General features: G+C 37.6%; 2 protein-coding genes across 2 annotated transcripts; both read right to left on the bottom strand.

Moving 5' to 3' along the window:
* Positions 1–521: 521 nt before the first annotated feature.
* Positions 522–8,295, bottom strand: LOC103406272 (protein RNA-directed DNA methylation 3-like). Its single transcript, XM_017324415.3, has 17 exons — positions 8,008–8,295; positions 6,831–7,081; positions 6,506–6,661; positions 6,218–6,376; positions 6,052–6,135; positions 5,750–5,817; positions 5,088–5,663; positions 4,941–4,992; positions 4,716–4,871; positions 4,457–4,600; positions 4,264–4,360; positions 4,032–4,181; positions 3,877–3,931; positions 3,720–3,781; positions 3,351–3,456; positions 3,188–3,231; positions 522–3,088 (listed from the first exon to the last, which is right to left on the bottom strand). Exons 1-17 carry the CDS (start codon positions 8,180–8,182, stop codon positions 837–839), a joined length of 4,587 nt encoding a protein of 1,528 aa, XP_017179904.3. The 5' UTR covers positions 8,183–8,295; the 3' UTR covers positions 522–836.
* Positions 8,296–19,705: 11,410 nt separating this feature from the next.
* Positions 19,706–21,846, bottom strand: LOC103425934 (protein NUCLEAR FUSION DEFECTIVE 4-like). The gene has a single exon (XM_070824824.1). It carries the CDS (start codon positions 21,676–21,678, stop codon positions 19,882–19,884), a length of 1,797 nt encoding a protein of 598 aa, XP_070680925.1. The 5' UTR covers positions 21,679–21,846; the 3' UTR covers positions 19,706–19,881.
* Positions 21,847–24,423: the final 2,577 nt, after the last annotated feature.

Below are 24,423 nucleotides of genomic sequence, written 5' to 3' on the forward strand. Positions count from 1 at the left end.
TTTCTGTTAAAATATCTCGTTTTATTTGGAAATTTTACTAAAATATCAACTATTTTAGTGTTTTTTCTTCTTTCTCCCTTGGACGTGTACAAAATTTGGCTGTGTGTTTTTAAATAACTAAAATCGCTTTTAAAAAAAAACATTATTAAGTTTCAAAAACATTTGAAATATTTTTTCAAAATTAATTTGTATTTTTACCAATATTTAGTTTCAAAAAGATTTTCTCTAAAAATATTTTCAATTGTTTAAACGTACTTCCCAACCAAACGAGCACTTACTATGTGTTTCTTTAAAATTTCCAAGTCTTTTACTAAGAGATTCTAACACGTCACATTACCATATATATAGCCACATAATAAGAATAGAGAGATTTTGCCTTATTATCGAGTGTGTAAATCATCCGAAAACATGTTTGTACAACCACCCCGAAGCGTGGGATGATGGAGTTGCAAGAGGTGACAGTTGGAGTGCGAAAATCATTTTCCTGGAAAATAAGGTAAAGCAAAAAATTTGGAAGCATATTTGTCAAACAGATTAAGAGACTTTTCATAAAGGAGCAGAGATCCAACATTTTTTCTGCCATAAATACCAAATCCTCATTAGTAACTTGAAAATAGGAAGGAAAAAGAAGGTGAAAAATTACTACATCAAAAGGCATCATCATCATCATGGATCCATGTTTCGACAGATGGGAAGCAACAAAGATGGCCCACAAAACCAACATACAGGATTACTGAAAAGAGTTCGGTTTGATTCATAGTAAAACCCGATTAAATTAAGCAAAAGCTAACAGACCAGCAGCAGCAGCAGAAGGCAGTAAGGGTACGATTGCTGGTTTAACCACTGTTGGGGCACTCCCTTGCGAAATGGCCGGACTGTCCGCACTTGTAGCAGCCACCGGAAGCACCACCGCCTCCACCACCGCTACGGCCACCACCACCATAGCCTCCACCGCCCTGGGAGCAATCCCTCGCCATGTGCCCAGACTCACCACATTTGTAGCAAGCACCACTGCTACCACCTCCACCGCCCTGGGGGCACTCCCTCGCCATGTGCCCTGACTCACCACACTTGAAGCAAGCACCACTGCCGCCACCTCCACCGCTACGGCTGCCACCACCATAGCTTCCACCGCCCTGGGAGCAGTCCCTCGCCATGTGCCCCGACTCACCACACTTGTAGCAAGCACCACCGCTGCGGTTGCCACCACCATAGCCCCCACCGCCTTGGGAGCAGTCCCTTGCCATGTGCCCGGACTCACCGCACTTGAAGCAAGCACCACCTCCACCACCTCCACCGCCCTGGGGGCACTCCCTCGACATGTGCCCTGCCTCACCACATTTGAAGCAAGCACCACCTTTACCGCCTCCACCACCCTGGGGGCACTCCCTTGACATGTGCCCGGACTCACCACACTTGAAGCAAGCACCACCTTTACTGCCTCCACCACCCTGGGGGCACTCCCTCGACATGTGCCCGGACTCACCACACTTGAAGCAAGCACCACCTTTACCGCCTCCACCGCCCTGGGGGCACTCCCTCGACATGTGCCCAGACTCACCACACTTGAAGCAAGCACCACCTTTACCGCCTCCACCACCCTGGGGGCACTCCCTCGACATGTGCCCAGACTCACCACACTTGAAGCAAGCACCACCTTTACCACCTCCACCGCCCTGGGGACACTCCCTCGACATGTGCCCGGACTCACCACATTTGAAGCAAGCATCACTGCCCCCGCCTCCACCTCTTCCCCCAAAACCCCCTCTACGCCCACCATCTCCAAAACCCCGTCCACCTCTCCCACCACTTGAATCCTCAGGTTGGTCTCCATTCCCACCATCTGTTGAATTCCAACTGCTTTTACTGCCCCAACTAGATTTCTGATCTGCATCACCAGATCCTGAGTTCCAACTACTTTTTTTGCCCCAAGTTGAATCATGGTTCCCACCAGTGTCATCAGATCCAGATTTCCAATCACTTTTCTTCCCCCAACTAGAATCAAGATTTCCACCAGTGTCACCAGATCCAGAGTTCAAATTGATTGTCTTGCCCCAAGTAGAATTTTGGTTCCCACCTGAGGAAGTAGATCCGATGTTCCCATCGCTTTTCTTACCCCAACTAGATTCTTGATTGCCACCAGTCTCACTAGATCCTGAGTTCCAAGTGCCTTTTTGGCCCCATTTAGAAATCTGATCTCCCCCTCCACCACTTTGTTCTTCATTGGTGACAGATCCTTTGCCCCACTTGCCTCCGTTGTTCCCCACTCCGCCAGCGGTTACATCAGCTTGTTTACCCCATGAAGAGCCTCCAGTTTGTTTACCCCATGAATCTCCAGCTGGCTTACCCCAAGAAGAACTGCCATCTTGTTTACTCTCGGTTGAACCACCACCTGCCTTACCCCAGCTTCCAGTCTCAACATTTTCAGCTGGTACTGAACTTTTCCACCCTGCATCGCCAGCACTTGATTCATCTTTACTGCTCCAGTTCCCTGTGGCTTTATTCTGAGGCTTACCCCAAGCAGGCCCATCACTACTGACTGCATTTCCTTTGTCCCAAGATTTCTGTTGACCCCACCCAGGACTTGAAATATCCCCAGATGGTGCATCAGAATTCTTTCCCCATGATCCTGCTTCAACAACATTTTTACCCTTGCCCCATGAATCCAGTTGACTCGTCCCAGCAGGTTCAGCCTTCTGCCCCCAAGAGCCACTTCTTCCCCAGCCAGCACCCTGATCATTGTTATGTGGGGCACTGCTGTCACCCCCAGTTTTAGAACTTGATTTCCCCCATGAGTCGCTTTTTCCCCAGCCAGTGCCTTGATCATTATTATCTGCTGGTGCGCTGCTGTCAGCCCCAGTTTTAGCACTTGATTTTCCCCAAGTGTCTCTTTTTCCCCAGCCAGCACCTTGATCATTGTTATCTGGTGCACTACTGTCACCTTCAGTTTTGGCACTTGATTTTCCCCAAGCATCACTTTTTCCCCAGCCAGCACCTTGATTGTTGTTATCTGCAGGTGCTCCTGCTGCTGCACCCCAGGATGAAGCTGTACTTGGAGCTGCTTTGCTCCCCCAAGAAGTATCATCATCTACAGGTTATGAAAAGAAAATAAATGAAGCAGCTTGGCTGAAAAAAAGCTCTGATTATCAAAGACATTGATATCATTAAACTTCAGAACCGAACATACCTTTTTTCACATCATTAATAGGATTTGCACTAGCCCAAGAATTACTGCAAGAAAGTGGCCATCAGCCTCAGATCATACACAAAGAAACATGGTAAAAAAACATATCAAATAAACAAACAGAAACTGCGTTTTGTACAATATAAGACGAATTTTGTTGGGTTACCTATCACCAGATGCCCCTCCAGCATTCCACCCACCACCCCCGGCTGATGCCCCTCCAGCATTCCACCCATCACCCCCAGCAGATACCCCAGCTCCATTTGTCCAGTCTTCAAATATAACAAGCACCATAGGTCACATTTTTATTTTTTAAGGGTCAAAAACAAAATATCTGAATACAACAGTTCTCTTTCCAGATATGTGGCATGTTATGTTGACTACATTGATAACCAACTGATTGCGGTCAAGATTAATAACTTTAACAGTACACCATGTCAAATTGTCCGGAATAGAGAAACATTGCCCCATGTATAGCTTAAGATAAAACTAAAGAATGGAATGGAAGTAGAAATTGCTTCCAGAAGATTCATACCATTAGACCCTCCTTCCGTTCCGAGCAAATCAAATGGTTTTAAACTGGACTCCGGATCCTCACTTTACAGATAAAGAGGACATTAGCAGACTTATTGAAAAGACAATTAAGTAATGAAAAGCTTGGCATAAATAATTAATTGACTAAAAATAATTACCTAATCAGCACACTAGAACTCTTTCCACGAACTTCAGAAATATGCTCTTTTGTAACTGCATAACGATGAAACAACAAAATTATGACAGATATAGAATTGCATTCAATGATCAACCAGCCAAACTCCACACAGTAATCAAAATGATATTGACCAACCTGTGAGAACCTTTTGCTGAGAATCAAGCTTAACAGTAATATCAGCACGACGTATAGCCAAGATTCGACAGAGGTATCCCTTCAACGGACCCACACGGATTCTTACAGTTTGACCAATTGAGAACATTCCATCTTTATCACCCTGATTGACTGCATTAAATAATTAATCAGGAGGCAGAAAACTTGATATTAACAATTGAAAACTTAAATCAGCAATAGCACTGATACATACAGTTACTATCCCTTTCTTGCCATGGCTTTTTTGGCGATAGTGGGGATTTAGGAGACGACATGAAATCTCCAAAACCCAGAGCACCTGAGTCCCCATCCTGAATGAGAAAGAAATATCATTACCAACACCTTCATGCTAATATGAAATATACCGTACAAGAATACTCAAGGAACAAAAAAAAAAAGCTTCCTACCATTTCTTTGCTAGAATCAATGTAAAGCTTAACTTTCTCACACATTTGGGATTTTGAGCAAAAATAACCACCATTTTCTGTCTCATTCTCATCATACAAGAATATGGTGCCTCTATATATTTGCTTAACAATACCCTGCCTACCCTGCAAAATTGGGACAAACTAGTGTAAATACTCCAGACTATGGAGGCATATGTACAGTGTACCTCAGTAAACTCTTTTTCAAGTACTAAGATAATGATCTCAGGTTGTGTCAAACCTCCAACGGTCCTTCCGACACTTTGACAGTATCACTAACGCATATGGCCTTCATGTGCCGATCTAAAGCCGTAAATTTCATATCAGAAAGAACATTCTTTAACTCACGCTTCTGAACCATCAGCACAATAGGTCCTTCCACTCCCTCTTTCAGAATCTAGGACACACATTATAGAGTGTTAGTACGGATTTTAAATCATCTGAGGAAACAAACTAGATTTTGTACCTTGTAACTATCATCTTTCTCCATGCCTATTACAAGACCAAAATCTTTCCGGCTGCAAAAGAAATCATGACCAGTAAAAATCATTTTGATGTACATAAGCAGTTCATGGCAGCTCACCAAGGTCACATAAGTTCGTACAGGACTCACCCAAAACAAACAAGATCATACAGTTCAATACCACTCCCACCAGAACCTGAAGAACCCCCGCCTTTCCCCATAGACATTGATGAGTCCTCTCCCTTCCCCATAGAACCTGATGAACCTTCTCCTTTCCCCTTGGACCCAGATGAACCCTCTCCTTTCCCCATAGACTGCGATGAGCCCTCTCCTTTCCCCATAGGTCCTGATGAACCCTCTCCTTTCCCCATAGACCCTGATGAGCCCTCTCCTTTCCCCATAGACCCTGATGAACCCTCTCCTTTCCCCATAGAACCTGATGAACCCTCTCCTTTACCACCACCTTCTTCAATTTTGATGGTCCGCCTTTTCTTTTCTGTTGTACCATAAAGTTCAGTAAGCCAGTCCTCATCCTCATTTTTGGTGTTCTCAGAAGGCTTGAATTTCAGTAGTTCCTCTTCTGATGGCATAACACCCCAGAAGCTTAATGAATCTATTGATACTTTTTTGTACAAATATCCATCCTTGAACATCAGACCATCAAGAAACTCAAACTTCATGCCACTTTCACGATCAGTCCTGTACTGAATGAGAGGGCGGAACTCCCTACATGCAAAATAAATAAATAAATAATTATTAGATCAGAAACTAGCATGAAATAACGAACTACCATCCAATGATCTGTGTCATACTCGAGTTCGTTTGAGCTGATCAATCTCGGGGCAGGAGCAGGCCTTTTCTTTCTAGTACCTCCTCCACCCTATAGAGTGAAAGGAATCAACATATACAGAATCTTAAATCATATTCAGATTCAAAATAAAATCTGGATAGCAAAGTTGCAGATACACAAAGACATCACATATCCAAAACCAATTAAACAAGCATTAGAGGAAAGATAATGATGACAATGAAACCGTAACCAACAAACAGTAAGAGGAAAGCATGTGATAAAGAAACACAAACAACAAACAGAAACAGGAAAGATATTTATTACAAATTTTGCAGCCATTGCTTGAAGATCAATTCTGGGGATCAGCTTTAAGGTCGCTCTTTTTCGTAAATCGTTCACAAACACAACCTACAGAAACAAAATCCAGATAGCGGAAATGAGTGTCAACCGTTAAAGCAACCCAACCAACCCAACTTGGGATAAATTATACCTGTGCCAAATCACCCTTGTAGTTCCCATTCTTCACACGGGCCCACATGCCAGCAGTAATTCCATTGGATTTAGTCCGAGGAGACAGCAAATGAGAAACTTCGTTATTTGGAACTGGCATTACTCGGGAAGGGTATATACTACAAATTCCTTTACATGCCTAAGAAAATCAATGATAGTTCAGATATTAGTATATTAGGATTAAGAATAGTATTGCCCAAACAAGAAACTTTTCCTGTATTGACTAATAAAAAGATCAACTTTCTACAACATCCAAAGAAACGATCACCTCATTAATATCAGACTGCTTGTCAGCTTCAATGAAAACAAAACCCTTGATGTGCTCAACAGAAAATGCAGAAACAATCTGTAGTTTGGTACCTAGTGATCGGAAGTCAACAAACTTTTGCATCATACAGAAAGCTGAATGCCTCTCACGTCCAACCTACAGCCCAAAACATTTGACTGAGAAATGATTGTGGTTCTTTATAGAAAAAATTAAAAAAAACAGAGAGAGAGAGAGAGAGAGAGAGAGAGAGAGAGAGTTGTTTGGAGCTATTTCAGAACTTTTCTACCCAGAAATAAAATATGTAACAAAACGTTCAATGTCATACCATGCATTTCACTTTCCAGATGACTGGATCCTTAACAGTTGGCAGAACATTTCCATCAATCGACCTTTTGTTCTCATAATTATCTTCAGCATAGGTTGCATAGCTAGAACCACTCCTGTATCGTTCTTCCATCATTTTTTCAAATTCTTCACCATCCAGATCCTCCTCTTTAGGAACGAATGGAAGGTTATGTGCTTTCCCTGGGTCATTCTGGGCTACAGGTTCTGTTTCAAATTCTTCGTCCATAAAATCTGCAATCAATCATTTCAAAAGAAGGTTCCACTGTAAACACAGATTTCATAGGTGAAATGCAGACTCATTTATCATGGTACTTTTTTTGCACACCTAAGACATATTCCATGACTGCTATAGTCATCACTAACCCTGTACATTTACGCCAAAATTTCACCATCTACCGCAAAAGTGCAGCTTGTTTTGATGGACTTCACAATGTGGGCACAGACTTATTATAACCGTTTTTTTTTTTTTTGGTCAAACGATAGATTTTGTTAGATTAGCTACCAGCGGGGTTGAACCCACGCCGTCATGCAAGGGCTCAACACCTTTCCACCACTTTGGTAAGGGGCCACTTTCCAAACGATAGATATGTTAGATTAGATGTTAGATTAGGGAGTCAATGGGGTTCAAACCCACGCCGTGGTGCAAGGGAAACACTCTTCTCCACCACTGTGGTAGAGGGCCACATGCGTCGCTTATTATAACCATCACCAACCCAAAATGTGTTTAGATATCCCATATAACACAGCATGCAACTGTAATAGTGCATACTAAACAACATCGGCACAACAATGTCCAAATGAACATAAGTTTCATTGTGCGAAATTGGTATCAACCCAATGAAATCGAAGAAAGTCTCTCAAAACCATTTTACATTATGGTCAACAAACAAGTTTAAGAAATTAAACAACCCCACTATGCACTTCAAAAATAAATTGATCAAAAAACTATATAAAAAATTGAACCTCCACCAAGCAACCACAAAAGCCAGAAATTCAAACATACAAAGGAAAACGCATAAAAATTAATAAAGAAAACCCTGTCAACATGCACAAAGAAAGCTCAAAAAAAAAAAAAAAAGACCCATTTCAAAAACCCTAGAAATCCGAACCTAGATGGAAAATGCGCGATCCAAAACGAAGTCAGAAACAGAATATACCGTCATCGAAATCACTGTCGATTTCGTCGTCGGATTCGGCAGCGGCGTCTTCGAAGAATCTGAGGACGCCGGGGTTGCTCCTCTTCCGGCCACCACCGGACTTGTCGTCGTCGTGCTTGCGCTTCCCGCCGGATAATCCACCTCCGGCGGCGATCCCCTTTCCCTTCGACGCCATCACAATGTGAGGTTTCAGAGAACGAATGCCTCAATCTCACATGCAGCGAGAGAGAGAGAGAGAGAGAAGTTACAGTCTTTGGTGCCACTGCCAACTGGTGAATTGGGCCTCAAAGCTCTCAGCTTTTTTATGTGTAGGTGGCAGGTGGGGTAATAGAATGTGCGATTTTACAGTTCTGTCCTTTGTTTTTATACTTTTTGATGGCTTTGCGTGGGTATTATCGTCAAATCAGATTATTCTTGGTGAATTAATGGAAACAAGTGTTGGTGACATGTTGTTGCTACAAATTTGGAATTCTTTTTTTCCAAGGGATTTTTATTTTGAAAATAACAATACTTAGCTATTGAAAATTCACCAGTTACTTTTGCTTTTATTTAATTAAATTTGGACAAGTGTCTAAATAATTGAAATTGTAAATACAAACTAGATATTATTTAAATTTAATTCGATGAAAACAGGAGTGGCTGTTGAAAATTTAGTAACCTAGTACTATTCTTTTGAAAAATATGGATAATTTATCAAAAGAATTATTTTATTAATTTCTATGAAAAATCTAGTAATGCCTTATGAATTGTGGATCTCATTCATTTTGCTCTGTATACTTTCAATTTAAGTTTTATAATTTCATCAATCATGTGGAATGTAAATGATCAATTTTCATCTACAAGGTAATTTAATACATACTTGGAACTCATATAATTGACACATGAAAAAAAAAACTGAAATTTACACATACTTTTTGTGGGTTTTTTTTAATCACAGATGATCTCTGAAATTGACCCACTCCATCAAAATGGTCCACGAAGTTGAAAATCAATCAATGTTGTCCCTGAATAAGGGTGTTGCAAATCAATGTCGTCTTTCTGTTTGAATTCCGTTAAAAATCTGTTAATGTGCTAACGTGATGTGAGACTCTCCACTCTAGTATTATCATGCTATTAATTTTTAATTTGGCCCTTGCATCATTTAAACTAGATCAAGCCCACACGTTATGTGTGTAAATATAAAATTTTAAAAAGAAAAATAAAACTACAATAGTGAAAAGAAAGAAGATGGGGAGAAATATGAGACAGAGAAAATGTGGATTTTTTTTTTTCAAATTAGAGATGTTATGTTGATATGTGGGTAAGGTTTGAAAAAAAAAAACAAAACCAGCGAAATTTAGTTTCTCAATATTGTAAGTTACGATGCTAATAAATCTAATACGATATAAAATTAAAAATTTACGTAACTTAAAGATATTGGTAAGCTCTTTACTAATTTATTTGTCTAATGAAATTTTATCGTCAATTTACCACTAATAAAGTGAAAATTTGTTAAATCAACTTCTTTTTTAACAAACAATTTTAACTACACTAAGGGGGTTGGGAAGTGGCTAAGCCTCACAATGGGTTCAAATTCGTCTTTGGCGAAAATTGAACTTAATACCTCTCACTTACAAGTACAGAAGAATACCATTATACCGTAGTACTAAGTGGCCACTACCATCATAATTTAAAACAAAGAGATAACACTCTTATTAATTAAACCCACCCATCATGTCTATTTAGCACATAACCTTAATTAGCCACCATCATTCACCACTAGAGATGGGCAAATACTCATTGGTTATGGGTAACCGCGGTTACCCGCTAATTTAAATTAAACGGTTACGGTTATGGGTAACCGTTTAGAAATATAAACGGTTATGGGTATAACCGTTTACCCGCGAAATTTAAATGGGCGGTTATGGGTATTAACCACGGTTATAAACAGGTAACCGTTTACCTATTTATTTTATATATGTAAAACTAACACAAATCATGTTCTCGATCCAATAATACTTAGCACCCAATAAATTAGCAAAGAATTCATCGGTCCTTCTCTCAATAACACTACTATAGGAATGATGATTCTCATCATCAAGGAATTGGCCAAATTAATTTAAATTCCTTGCGGGTAACCGTGAAATTGACAGAAATGTCTTCTAAACAATTTTTGTAACCCAATAATACTTAGCAAATATTATATTTACCTTCATTGGTAACAATTAAAAATATCGTCCGTAAACTATTATTTACCATGTAGACGGGTGAAAAAAGAGTAATGGTAAAAAAAAAAAAAAAGAAGATAAACAGGTTAAAAAGGATAAATGGGTAAACGGGTATTAAACGGTTACGATTAAATGGGTATGGTTAACCATTTATAAACGGTTATGGGTATGAGTATAACCGTTTAGACAATTACTCAACAGGTAAACGATTATGAGTAAATTAACCGCGGTTACCCGCCTGCATAACCATTGCCCATCCCTACTCACCACCTCTATTTCAAGCTTATGTGCTGCCTCATCTTTGTACTTGTTATTAACATCACTGGTCTAAAAATTTCCTAGTCTGAACCATCAAAACCAGAGATATTAGGTCATCTCCAATCGAATGGTCCAGAGGGCCACAGAGCGAAAATAGCTAGAAAATTGTCTTCCACAGAGGGCTAGGTCAAAGGGCTTGTGGGCCCCACGGGACAAAAAATGGCCAAATGGCCAACCGATTGGCCCAACCCAGCCAGCCTCGAGTTGGGCCACAAATTTGAATGCAACGGCTAACTGACGTCAGTTAGCCGTTATATTTTATTATTTTTTTTACAGTTTTTTTTTTACAAATTAAAAAAAAATTAATACTATTTTTTTTCCTATAACTTCCTAAGCCATTAAACAAAAAAAAATATTTAACAACATGAAACTTAAATGCCTTCCATGCTTCTTTTGTTCCAAAGACGCGCAACAAGATCCTGTTGTAGGTACTTGTTTGTGGCATGGGAACGTATCATACTATGGCGCCTCATGTACTCATTTAAAGAGATACTACCAGTTCTTGGATTCAAAGGCAAATTAGGCCCATCATATATTTTTGTACAAGCCCTTCTTTTCCTATAAATTTAAGTTGTTATTGTTTTTAAATTTAATTTGTAGTTTTTAAATTTAAGTTGTAGTTTTTAAATTTAAGGTGTTGTAGTTTTTAAATTTAAATAATAAATTATGTTTGGCTCTCAGTTGGAAATGGTAAGAAATATGACCCTGCACTATTCAATAAAATATTAATTTCTTGGAGTGTCAGAAGGTTAAAACGAGCCCTCTAGCCCTCCTTTGGTTGGAGATGGCCTTAGCACACCAAGAAATGCCACGATATTAATTATAATGAAGGATAATCTGTAACATTGTCCTCCAGTACAATTTAATCCTTCCCCATGCTTCCTTTCCAATCCCACAGCTCTCAGTTGTTTCTCTGCCTTCTTATCGTATAAAAACCCTATGACCTTCACATTAAGCAAAAATGACCCAAGTTGGCAAGCCATTTGCCCAACATTGGTCAAAGTAGAACAATGTTTAAGCCCAAAAATCTCAAAAGTGATTGCAAAAATCAATGACCTCTCTCACCAAAGTAAAATCTGATGATGATTGAAGCCACATAAAGGCCATTTGGGACATCGAATGCAATTAGAAGGTGGCCAACGCAGGACAACAGGAGGGACAAAGTGAACATTAGAGGCCTAGGGCATTTGCACTTTGTGATAAAAATGTCTGAGACTAATCCCACCATGACTTGTCCAAGGTAAGTCCATATGCTTGTGATGGAAACAAAAATTCTTATACTGTCCAAGGAGTACCTTAAGGCTGTCCCAATTTGACCTAAATTGTCCATCATCGTCAACATGCCGCTGATACCACAAAGTGTTGTCATGAACAAAGTTATCATCTCAATGTTGAGCACTACTTGGAGTATAGTGTAGTCCTGCTGTATCTCATGAGGACTATATATATTTTCCCAACAAGAAGGTTTGTTCTTGTGAGACACTGATGTCGCGGTTAAAACAACGCTTTTTCTTTGATCATTATCATGATTTTCACTACTTAATCTCTTGTTCCTCCAGGAATTGTACTCTTCAGCAACAACAACAATACCAAGTGGGAGAAAGAGCAAGAAAAGTACCACAACTGAGCTCCACCATACTTAGCTTGTGTGAACTTCACCTTTTGCTCTACGAGGGTTATCATCAACAAGAACCTACCATTCCAAGAGATATAAACAAGAATTTATAAAAAAAAAACCCTAGTGTCATTCTTTGTTGGTGCAGCGTTGATGATCTGAATGGTATGAAGAAAGATCAAGGAAACTGCTAAGGGAAGCCATGCCATAAAGAGAGTAAAAGACTTTGTGTCATCACCATACAAAGCATGGTATATTTGTGCGATCATCGCGGAACTTAGACTAATGTAGCCATTCAGAATCCCCAACAAGAGGCCTCAGCTTCTTTGGAAGTTTTTTATGCATGTAACTATTGCCCCGGTGTTGATGAAAGTGTGTGAATTTTCACCAATTGATGGAAATGCAAAATATAATTACAAAAGAAATGTTTGGCAGTTTAGTTTTTACTGTAGTTTGTGGGAAAAATAACTTGCTGATCATGTTGGACCTATAAGAGTAAACTAGACATAAAAGATTAATACACTAGCCAAGAACAGAAGGATTAACGAACTAAATCACAACCATTGCATCAAGTATGTTCTATATATACAAATATTGAAGTGTTCTCAACAATACATACCTGCAAACTGTTAGACGAAGTCTTTACCATGTGTGCTGTCAGCAGACAGCAAATGATGCTGCTGCATGTGTGGCGTGTTGTTACTTGTATTTTAAATTGTAAAGTTGTATGTTGTAGTGTATATAACAAAACCTTCCCGTAAAGCCTGAGATATGAAATTGATTTGAAAAGCTGCAGTGTTTCTAAGTTTAACACAGACAAGTTTATGGATGAAGAAGCCATGGACGAATCTACACACAACCTTCTCCTCTCTACAAAATTCAATGCTCTTCAAGTTATAGATAATTGGAACAATAAGAGCGTATTTTTGTGAGAGTAGGGGCTTGTGGTTTTATACTACAAGACTCGGATTGCCCTATAACAATCCTACAAGGAATACAAGACTGCATTTCTTATATTAGTATGAGTCCTTAAACAAGCAAACACAAGAGTCTTCAATATAGCAATATGATTGGATTAACTCTTGTCAACATGATTTAGACTTCTTTATAATATCAATTATCCCAAGACTTGTAAGAATCATACTCATACTCTTACAGGACCAGAAAAAGAAAAGAAGAAAAATTCTCATGCATGCTTATCAACACGTGGATATGTTATAGTGGAAAACGAAGGACACATGTTTTAGAATCGACCATATAAGTTGACATGTGGATCATTGGTTACATGGTTCATGCATCACAGATTTGCAGATAATATATTGATCATTATTAATTCATATTAAACTGTGATTAGTGATATTATTGTGGAATGTTTCAATCGATCATATTCTTCATAGTTCATTTAAAAGCTGCAAACATTATGCAACTCACGCTAACGTTCAAAAACTTAATTAACATGTATGTAAACATCTTAATTATGAAATGCTGGTATAGACAAAAGTGAAAGCACCTGAATAAATTTACAAAAGGGTCCATGATCATTAATTTTCCCAATTAGTAAATAAGATAATTAGTCATTTGCTAGAATAGCACTTTATTAGATAAACAAATTAATATGAGCGCAGAATTGGGATGAATTAAGGGTGAGTTGGATATACATTACCCAAATTGTTATTCTCCAGATTAGTAAAGCTGCAAAGATGATCAAAGATGCGAAGGCTGTAGAGCTTGAGCCGATCGAGCCCACGGTGATTACATGCACTTGTTTAATTGTGTGGGGTTTTTGGATTTGGATTGTTGGGTTTTTTATATTCATGAAACGGTTGTTGGGTTTCAATTTATATATGTATATGTGTATACACACATAAACATATATGATGGTAGTTTGCATTGGATATATCTTGTTTTTTTCTTTATTTGGTTTTATCGTTGTTTTGCGTGTAACCTGCTGCGTGTTTATGAGTGACTTTTTTTTAGCAGTAATAAGATTTTATCAAGGTAACCTTAACAACGTATAGGACAAAATGTTAAAAGTAACCAGGAGGTCACACACCCAAAAAACATATCACACCGTTTTACAGTTATAAACTCCTTGTGAATACAATACAATTACAAGGATTAAACAAGAAAGCTAACACTTACAATAGCTAAACCTTGCAACTCATAGAACCAACATACCTTGTGATGATCTTGCAATTATCAACATAGAGGCACTATTACAAGTCACTTCCAACAAACGTCGAGTTTCCTCCTCATATTCCTTTGCTATGTGCACAAACCAAAAGAAAGAAAGAAAAAAACAACCTTAACTTCAAACAATAGACACCACTCAAAGATTTGAGTTTGAACCATAAATTATAAATGCCACAAGGGCTCTATTTGACAGAACAAAAGAGCGACCACAATTACGATTAGTGAGTTCTGAGTTGTTTTTGATAAACCTGTATTAGAAAGAAAAGGAAAGACGTACAAGTTTTGACCATCTCCAATAGAGATGTCAAATATGCCAAATATGACTAAAAGACATTCAAGTGTTTTTCAATGAAGATGCTATGTATGATATGACAACTAAGCCATCTGACTCCTTGCTTTCTAGCTGTTTTTTTTTTTTTTTTAACAAACAAAGAAGAAGTCAAATATATTTAATTTAATTTTTTAATGCGGAGTTCCATTGGCAACCAATACAATAAAAACTAAAATTATTTTTAATAGTTAATGTAATTATTGGGCCCAATGTAATAATAAAATAAATATTTGACGCATTCATTGAAAAATAATAAGATTTAACATTTGTATTCAATAGACCACATCAGCCATTAAATAAAATTTTGACATATTATATTTGACTTTTTTTTCCGTCATAAGAAGAATTTTTATTACCAACACACCTTACATACAGGATTGGAGGCCTAAACACATAGAAAATTCAAAGCAACATATGAGCCTCCAAAACAACAGCAAAAGAAAAGCCCAACTCGAAAGTTGAGCCCAATATAGAAAAACACACAAGAAAACCCTAAACTCTCGGATCCTCTTCCACCGTCGAAGCACTTGCCTCCGAAGTACATGTCGCAAACCACGATCCAGTCCCATGGCCATCTCCACCACCACGATCATTTGGCACCACAACTCCGTCACAGAAGAAGCTTGTTTGGAAGAATGTGTTTACCCAGTAGAGATAGGAGATGGACTTCACATGCATTACTCCAATCACTATTCAGCATCGAGCATTGAAATGTGACTTTATTTTGTACCACATTGTTTGGCCTTGGTGGCTTGATATTATAAGTATTGTTTGACAATTTGGCTCAAACTACTGGAACTATCTTATGATGCTCTTTGTATGATTGTACCAATGCAAACTTGGAGAGTGTAATCTTTGTTATGTTAATTTATGTAATGAGATCCATATATGTATCATCTATAATTAATTAAAGAGTCATACGATGATCGTTGCGTTGTCAGTCTTTCTGTTTTCATGTATTTGAAAATTGAAAACTTGTTTGATAACTATTTTCATGTTTAGTTTTTGATATTCAGTTTTTATTTTATTTATTTATATTTTGAAATCTACAAGTATACCAATCAATTTTTCAGTTTTTTATTTAAAAAAATAAAACAAGAACTGAAAACTAAAACAGAATGGTCGTCAAACGGCTCCTATATAAGATTTTTCCATTTTCCATGACAATGAACAGAACAGTCTGAAATCATCACTTTGAGCGCCTTGCGGGTGATATGAGACATGTGGCTGCAATTATAAAAGTTTCTCTTCTCATGCACGTAAAAGATATCTGGTGAATTATTGGGCCTCTATAAACATGTCGTGTTCCATATATTCAAATCTGAAAGTGAAACTTCAAGTTCCGTGTAAAATTTTCACCTTTTTGGTTGAATCTTCCAAACGATCTCATACAGTTGAAAAAGTTATGAGTTGTAACTTAGTTTGGACTATGCACTCATTGGTTGGATTCAATATTACGAGATTCTATGAAAAATATCCTAAGACAGAATATTTCCCAAAGCAAAAAAAAAAAAAAAAAAAACAGTATTCATTTCTTTGTGATGCCTCATTGGTTTTTCTTTTTAAGAAACCCAACACCTTTGCTCGACAAACATTTTAATTTTGCCCGACCAACGATAAACCTTAAATTTTAAATCATAAATTATACCTTTTTTTTTTTTGGTTGAAATAAGGATTCATAGAAATAGTAGGGCACAAGGCCAACCAACGAACAGAGAGCCACCCAGCAAACCCAGAAAACAGAAACAAAGATAAACAGGACACATATAGTATAGACGCCACCAAATAGGACACCATCGTCATCCCATCTACCCGTGCAAACCCCCCCTCCCCACCCTTACATTGGAAGACACAGAAGACCGTCTTTGTTCAAAATAACCACAAGCAAAGATGGTGGTCTCACAACCCAGCCAAAGCAACACATCTCCGTTGATATATTCCTCGTGACGAAATCCGGAGCATGATTGAAAACTCCTTCCAACCTCCCATACACGGCTAAGGATTGCGAGTAGGTCCCAATCACAACTCAGAAAAGGAGAATTGAGGGACTGAATAATGACTTGTGCATCCGATTCAATCATCACCTCCTTTAGTTGTAAATTTTTCGCCGATTCAATCTTAAAATATACCTTTGCGCGATGAAATTTAACACATTCGTTGTGCAAAGGTTGTCATAAACCAAAACGTTGACCCTTTTTGACCGACGAACGTCTGATTTCTGTCAGTTAAAGTTATTTTACCGACAAAAGTACGTCTATCGGGCAAACTTTCGCCGAGCAAATGGTAATTTCTGGTAGTGATGATAAGGGTGAGTTTTATTAAAGGCATATTTAGGATCTCTTCAAACCAGCATCTTCTAATTCCAAAATCTCTCTGTTCTCTGCATTTCAACATTGGGTTTTCCATCATCCTAAACCTCATTAAGTCCACGTGCAATGTTATTCGACTTCGAGCAAACTTCTGGAGCAGCAGCGACTCTGTTGCATTTGGTAGGTCAACTATCTTATCCTATATTAACTAGCAAAAACCCATGTTCCAAATTATTTATACTAATCATCAAATTCATATGGTTTAGTTACTACCATACCAAACTGCTGAAGAAACAAAAATTCATTCAATGGCCCAACCCAGCTGATGGCTTGTGCTAATTAATACATTTGCACAGTTGAGGTCTATACTATATATGCTCCATCAAGAACTATATATTAAGCTCAATTGACGGCAGGTGGCATCCAATCCAAATCAAAACGCCTGCTATTGGCTTTTTAAACTAAGAAGTCACCATTAAGGATGATCACTAGCCTACCCTATCAAATATATATACACATATATTGTACAAGTTTTTAATACTAAGAAGTCATACATGAAAGTCAATATATATATATATATATATATTATAGATTATTACGATTTATGCATGTACAATGAAAGTGATAAATTTGCAACAACCAAAAAACTTGTAAATCAATTAAGTGCTTAAGAACAATTACTCTGGCAGGATCTTGTACGTGTTCGATTCCCACCTCCCTTTGTTTGAATTACAAGAAAAAAAATAGTGAAACTTTTTCGTGTGGGCCGTATGCAATCCTTGTGGATATCCCACCATTGTCGCACGCATGTCAAGTTGTCAACTCTTTAGAACCAAATGAGTTCGACTTTTTGCATGCACTGTTTACTATAAGCACATGTTTCGTGTAAATCAAATCAAGATAAGGTCGATCGGCTTGGCAGCAACAAAACTTATTAATATATACGCAATTTGTGATTAAGTTTATGGTTTAACCGAGAAATCGCACATGCATTGCTTAGTTACATTGATCTTTAGCAACGTACAGAACGATAATGGTGGAAACCCCAATGAATGCACATAGATTTGGAATCTTTTGAAGATGTTCATTTCTAACTTTTATGCGATGTTTAAAATTTCTTTGATTCGGTCGATATTTTTGTAGAATATTTGAAAAGTAAGAGAAATTGGATATGGAACTTCACCTCATATAAAAAAACTCTTAAATTTTGGTTAAAATCGATAAATTTATCCGATATTTTCGACATATTGATTAAATATCGACAAACTGCCGGAGGACATTCTTCAAAGTTCCATTTTATATTTCCATATTTTTAAACAAATTTTCATCATATTTATATTTAAAGCAACTGATATCAATATTTTCACAAATTTACGTATCGATATATTTTCATCGACACTAATATTTTAAACTCGACTTCCAAGTAATGATCATTCAATAACAAGAAACAAATCAATGAAAGAAACAAAAGGAAAAGTCGTCGTATTGACAAAAAAAACACAAAAAAAAGAAAAGTCGTCGTATAGGTATAGGACTCGAAATTTGTAAGTAAGCTCAAATATCTATTTATTATAATTTATTTGGATCTCTATCACTCTATCTCTGCTAGCTGGGAAAATGATGATGGAGACACACAAGTTGACTTAGGCCCCGTTTGGGATTGATGTGATTTTAAAAAAAGCCACTGTGAAAAAAAGCTGAGGGTCATTTTTGTGTTTGGTAAACTGAAAAAAAAAAGGCTTATTTTAGAAACTGCTGTGAGAATAAGCTGAAAATCAAAGGAAAAGCTGAAGCTGCTATTTGCTGCTTTGAAAAAAAGCCAGTTTTTTCAAAGCACACGGAGCTACAGTGCTCCTTTAATGAAAAGACACACTATCATCCTGCTTTTTTTTTTTCCAAAAGCACTTTCACAAAAAAGTTTACCAAACACTCTACTGGCTTTATTTCACAGCCGTTTATTCTCACAGCACAGCCGCTTATTCTCACAGCAGGTTTTTTTCAAAGCACAGCAATACCAAACCAACCCTTAGTCTGTGTACATCTAGAAACCTCAAATTAATGTTTTTCATATTTTTTATTTTTTTTAAACCTCAGATTAATGTTATTCATGTGTATTTTTAAACCAAATTGCAAATCAAATGATGTGTCATCCATAAAAAATAAGCATGTTAATTGACATTTAATTAATAATCTAATTATTTATAATCATATTATTTAATTTACAAATTTGATTTAAAAAATTTGATCTGGCATTGGTCTTTTAAGTTGTATTTGGATATGTCAGATTGTCAGGCGTCCAAAGAAAAAGGCCGTTGCACAAGTGGCATCCTTTGAATTCGGAACTGGCTTGGTCACATCTTTACTTTAATCTAGAACTAGAACTGATCACAAAATTTTAATTAAATATGAATTTCGTGGTATACTTGACTATAAAAAATAGTAAATTTTAATTTATATACCCGTTATTGTCAATTTAGTGTCGTTTCAATTTTATTTTTTATTAAAAATTTATAACCGATCTGTAGTTTCATAAATAAGTCAAATAAGATGACTTGCATAACGAAGAAAACAATACTTTTTTCATATATGGTCCTCCCTCGTTTTGGGGACCATAAAGAAATGGACAAGCACTCCTGCAGTCGTTTGCCACAAAAAAAAAAAAAAAACTCTCTTGCAGTCAATCAGCAGCGGCCGACATCTTATTTTTGTTTACTAGTTGGAGAAATTGGGAAAGCAAACTGTATAATCTTTTGCCAATAATGATGTAAAAAAAAAAGTAAGAAAAAAACAAGAAAATTCCACACGAAATGCCAATATTACAAATCATACAAGTCCATATTTTCTTCCCTCTTTTTTTACCCTAAAATATATTCATCTCTACTTCATGGCATGTATATCTCTCTACGATCTTCCATTGGTTTCCAATGGTTTGGCACCATTTTGATCTACTGTGGCCATCTCTCTCTCAGCAGCTTCTGTTTCCTGTCTGAACTTCTTGTATATATCACTCTGGTAAAACTTTCTCGTTCTCATCACCAAAATCAGTGACACGAATGTGCCAAATAATGTGGCTGCTGCAATTATAATGAAGGACAATTTGAAGCACTCTCCCCCAACGCAAGTCAACTCCTTGCCTGCTTGTCTTACAAGCCCTTTTGCTGCAAGCTGCTTTTTGGCTTCTTTGTCATATACGTGCCCGGTGAGTCTCACGTTGAGCAAGTACAGTCCAACCGGGCTAGCAGACGACCCGAAATTATACAAAGTGGAGTAGTATTTGAGGCCGAAAAGCTCAGAAATTATGGCAAAAAGTAGAGGCCATTGGGCACCGAAACAAAACCCTATGATCACGGAGGCTAGGTAGAGACCATTTTTGACATTGAAGGCAACGAGAAGGTGGCCAACACAAGAAAGCAAGAGAGTTAGGGTTAACATCAGAGGACGAGGGAACTTGTATCTTTTCAACAAGATTTCGGAGCCGAAACCCGACACGACACGACCCAAATAATTCCATATGCTTACTAGGGACACAAAAGTGCTTATGCTTTGTTTAGGGTACCCTAAAGAAGCTCCAATCTGACCCAAGTTGTCTATTGCGGTCAATGTGCCACCAACACCACATATGCATGCAATGAAAAGAATGAGCATGTCAATGCTGAAAAGTGCTTGGAGTATGGTGTAGTCCTCACCTCTATCTGGTGGCCTAAACATAGTTTTCCAACACGACGGTTCAGTCTCTGTGGTAGTGGTGGCGAGCGCTTCCCTGGGTCGTGACATATCAGATGGAACGCTTTCTTCTTCTGATTCAGGCTTTTCGGTAACTATCTTCAAGTCCGAACTGCCATTCAACTCGAGCTTCTTGCCTTCCAAGATCTTAAATTCCTCAATAATAACCACGGCAAGTGGGAGGACAAGCAAGAAAATAACCATGGTAGCACTAGCACCATACTCGCCTTGAGTGAAATGAACATTCTTCTGGATTATAATCATAACCATTAAAAATCCAGCAAGCCCAAGTGAGATATAAAGCATATTATAAAACACCTTGACCTCATTGGGATGTCTAATGACCTTCATAATCCGAATTATTCTAAGAAAAACAAAAGAAATGGCAGCAGGAAGCCACCCAATTAACAAAATCAAAGCCTTGGTGTCATTATAATAAAAAGCAGAGTATAATTGAGTGAATATAGCACCACTTAGGCCAACATATCCCTTCAAGATTCCCAAAACCGCGCCACGGCTCTCCGGGAAGTTTTTGACACAAGTGACAAGTGATCCGGTATTGGCAAAAGACTGAGAATTTGCACCTATACAGATGTACAGGCACATCTGCCAAACGTGAGGCCTTGCAATTCTTTTGGTCACGGCCATCCAAATCATGAAGTAACCAAAAAAATTGAGGACTCCACCCACTGATAGGACCACCCATGGGGGTGTTACCTCGTTGATTAGACCAGAAAGGACACCAACATTAGACCCCAAGTCCTTGAAGAAGCTGAGAAGATTGAGGGTACTTTGGTCATACCCCAGCACATCCTTGATGTCACCGGAGTAGAGACCAAACATGTAGGTGGCGCCAGCGGCTGACATGATTAAGAGGGAAGCAAACATCATGAACCACCTCCCATAGAGGACTTGGAGGGCTAGGGTTTTGGTGTTGCTCCATCCCCCTCCTCCACCAGGTCCAGAAACCAACATGATTTTTCCCCTCTAAGCTGCACAAGCAGTCTCTCACAAGTTTGCTGTAGTGGAAGAAGTTGGGGGAGGTTTCAATATATAGACGCAAAGGAAGTGTGTGGGAGCAATTAAAAAAATGAAAAGCAAAAATAGAGTAATGACAACAAACATTTAGAGTAATTGCAAATATGGAAAGGAAAGAATAAGATATAAGAGGTTTAAAAGAGAATAAGATATAAGAGGTAATTTTAAACGTTATGCGGTATTAATATTTTACTTAAATTATAATACGTATTGGGTTTACGAAAATAAGAAGGAGAGGTACCTCTTATAAATTTGGTCTTATCCATAAGAAAAAATTGTCAAAACGGTATGGGAGTTAGTTAATTTTGCCTCTCTTTTATCTTTATTTTTTTTTTATCACAAGTTGCTTTTGTCTTCAATATTGGCAAGTTGATATAGGGAAGAACTTTATGAACCACCTCGATCTCTAGCTGGAAACGTTGACTGCTCAAATATCTAATGCATGGGATACTGAAATGAAGGCCACCATTCGGACAGAGCTTGTTTTACTTTCATCCTTTTTTTTTCCCAGAGTTTTTTTTTATCCATTTGATATGCTTCTTTGTTTGGTTTTTTTTCAATTTAGTTTTGGATTAAATAATATATAAACGCAACTCGCAAGCAGGCTGTCCATGAAAGCAACATTTTGGAAAGAGTTTTTTTTTTTTTTTTTTTCATATGAAAATTTTACGTTTATACTGAATATATTTTCCACGTGATGAATATTAGATAGATATCATCAGAAACAAGTAAACGAAAAGTTCAACCACGTTGAAATTTCAACAAAAACTCGCGCTGTGTTTACTTATGACATGATCAAGTGCTTTCTATCAAGGCTTCAACAAGTATGTCAACAACCCCTTTATAATTACCTTTTCTCACACTGTTTATAGTCTTCTCAAAGAAAGAAAGAAAAAAAAAAATCTGTAATAATCTGAACTCGTTCTTATACAGCGAGCATTCATTTAGTCGTACTTCTACAATTATTGGACATATTATAATCAATATTATGATACGTATACGTATCAGAATTTCCATAATACTATTTAAAAAAACAACGAAATAGATAAATTCAGAAACTAGTGATTAGTTATATAATATAAGGAATTTGATTGACCGTCACTGATTAAATTATTTACATAAAAAATGATTAGGGGGTATTTCTTGTAAATGCGCAATCGTTTTGGGGTGTCATCACACCAATAGGGATTTGGTTTCCTTCAAGCGAAGAAAGATATTAAAAAAATTAAATTGGATTCTTTGCGCAACGTCAATGCATGTGCTGGTTTCCTTTCACACAAAGCATATCATACGAGTAAGGACACTTCACAAGTGGCAGTGCTGGCAAGCATGCTCTGATCATGGCCAAATTTCTTTGCATTTGACTGTTAGACATAAGATATGCTGATTACACAATAAAAATCGCTTTTGTTATTTTAAGTCATGGATAACACTACGCTACTTGTAATGACGGATCAGTGATGGAGTATAGATCCCAAAAAAATATATAAACACCAATAATGTACAACATATATAAGTAAAGTATACAACATTAACAAGTAGGAGGTTGAATTAAATCTCTCACGCTAGGTCAATCCCACTTTAAAATTTTCTTCAAAAAGCATATATAAAAGGAAAACGTTCTTAATTTTGATTTCAGTAATGAACTTTAACTAATGTGTGTGTGTAGAAATGCTAGTATAATACCTACACATAAAATATTTTATTCGAATCTTACTCAATCACATCTCAACCCTGCACGTTGTATAGAAGCCAGATCATTAACTAGATAAATTCGATATATGTTTTTTAGTCATACAGTCGCTGTGGCTTGTGAGTCTGTGCTCCCTGATTTTTTATACTCAATCTTTTTAATTGGTTTCGTCAACTAGGAGGAGATTGTGCATGATTCAGATATGAAACTTCAATCTGATATTAATCACCACTAAACGAAGAACTATAACCGATTCATCGTTAGAATCTCAACTAATTAATTAATTTTCATTTTGTACTACTTGAAAAGGTTGCTCTAATCCTCCATAGGTAAAATTACATGTAAAGTGTTAGATCCCACATCGCCCAGGAGAGTGGATCCTCTATGCTTTATATGTACATGCCCACCTCCTTTAGCACGAGGCTTTTTGGGAGCTCACTGACTTTGAATTCCGTAGGAACTCTGAAGTTAAGCGAGTTCGCGCGAGAGCAATCCTAGGATGTGTGACTCACTGAGAAGTTCTCGTGTGAATTCCTATAAACAAAACTATGAGGGAATATTGTGTTACGGCAGAGGGCTTGGTCGGAGTCCAAAGCGGACAATATCGTGTTACGGCAGAGTTGCTCCGGTGTTTAGGATACACCGAAGCAAATTAAATTTTTCGAGAACTTTGATTGAAGGCAAGCACTACACTTCAATTTTCTTTCAGAGGAACTCACTTTGGCCCCCCATGACATGGGGCTAAACAATGCGTTATTGTCTGTACATATTGTTTAGCCTAGGATGTTCATGTCAATGGTGATACAACATTATAAATTTCCATCCGATTCGGTAAGGCCTGAGACAAACTTTTCTGCAAGGTTTAAACTATCACACGACAAAGAATGATAATATAAAGATTAATTATATGTCATGCGATGAGAGAGATATAGATTGGTTATCACGTATATATGTATTGTTGATATTGAGAAAGCTTGATGAATGTGTTC

The sequence above is a fragment of the Malus domestica genome, chromosome 07 (assembly GCF_042453785.1).
Source record: "Malus domestica chromosome 07, GDT2T_hap1".
Classification (NCBI taxonomy): Eukaryota; Viridiplantae; Streptophyta; class Magnoliopsida; order Rosales; family Rosaceae; genus Malus; species Malus domestica.

Coding starts and splice junctions, on each gene's coding strand:
- LOC103425934 (XM_070824824.1), bottom strand. CDS start 21,678: ATGTTGGTTTCTGGACCTGGTGGAGGAGGGGGATGGAGCAACACCAAA.
- LOC103406272 (XM_017324415.3), bottom strand. CDS start 8,182: ATGGCGTCGAAGGGAAAGGGGATCGCCGCCGGAGGTGGATTATCCGGC. Junction 6,662..6,830: donor TCTGGAAAGTGAAATGCATG/GTATGACATTGA, acceptor TTTGGGCTGTAG/GTTGGACGTGAGAGGCATTC. Junction 5,818..6,051: donor AAGCAATGGCTGCAAAATTT/GTAATAAATATC, acceptor TTCACTCTATAG/GGTGGAGGAGGTACTAGAAA.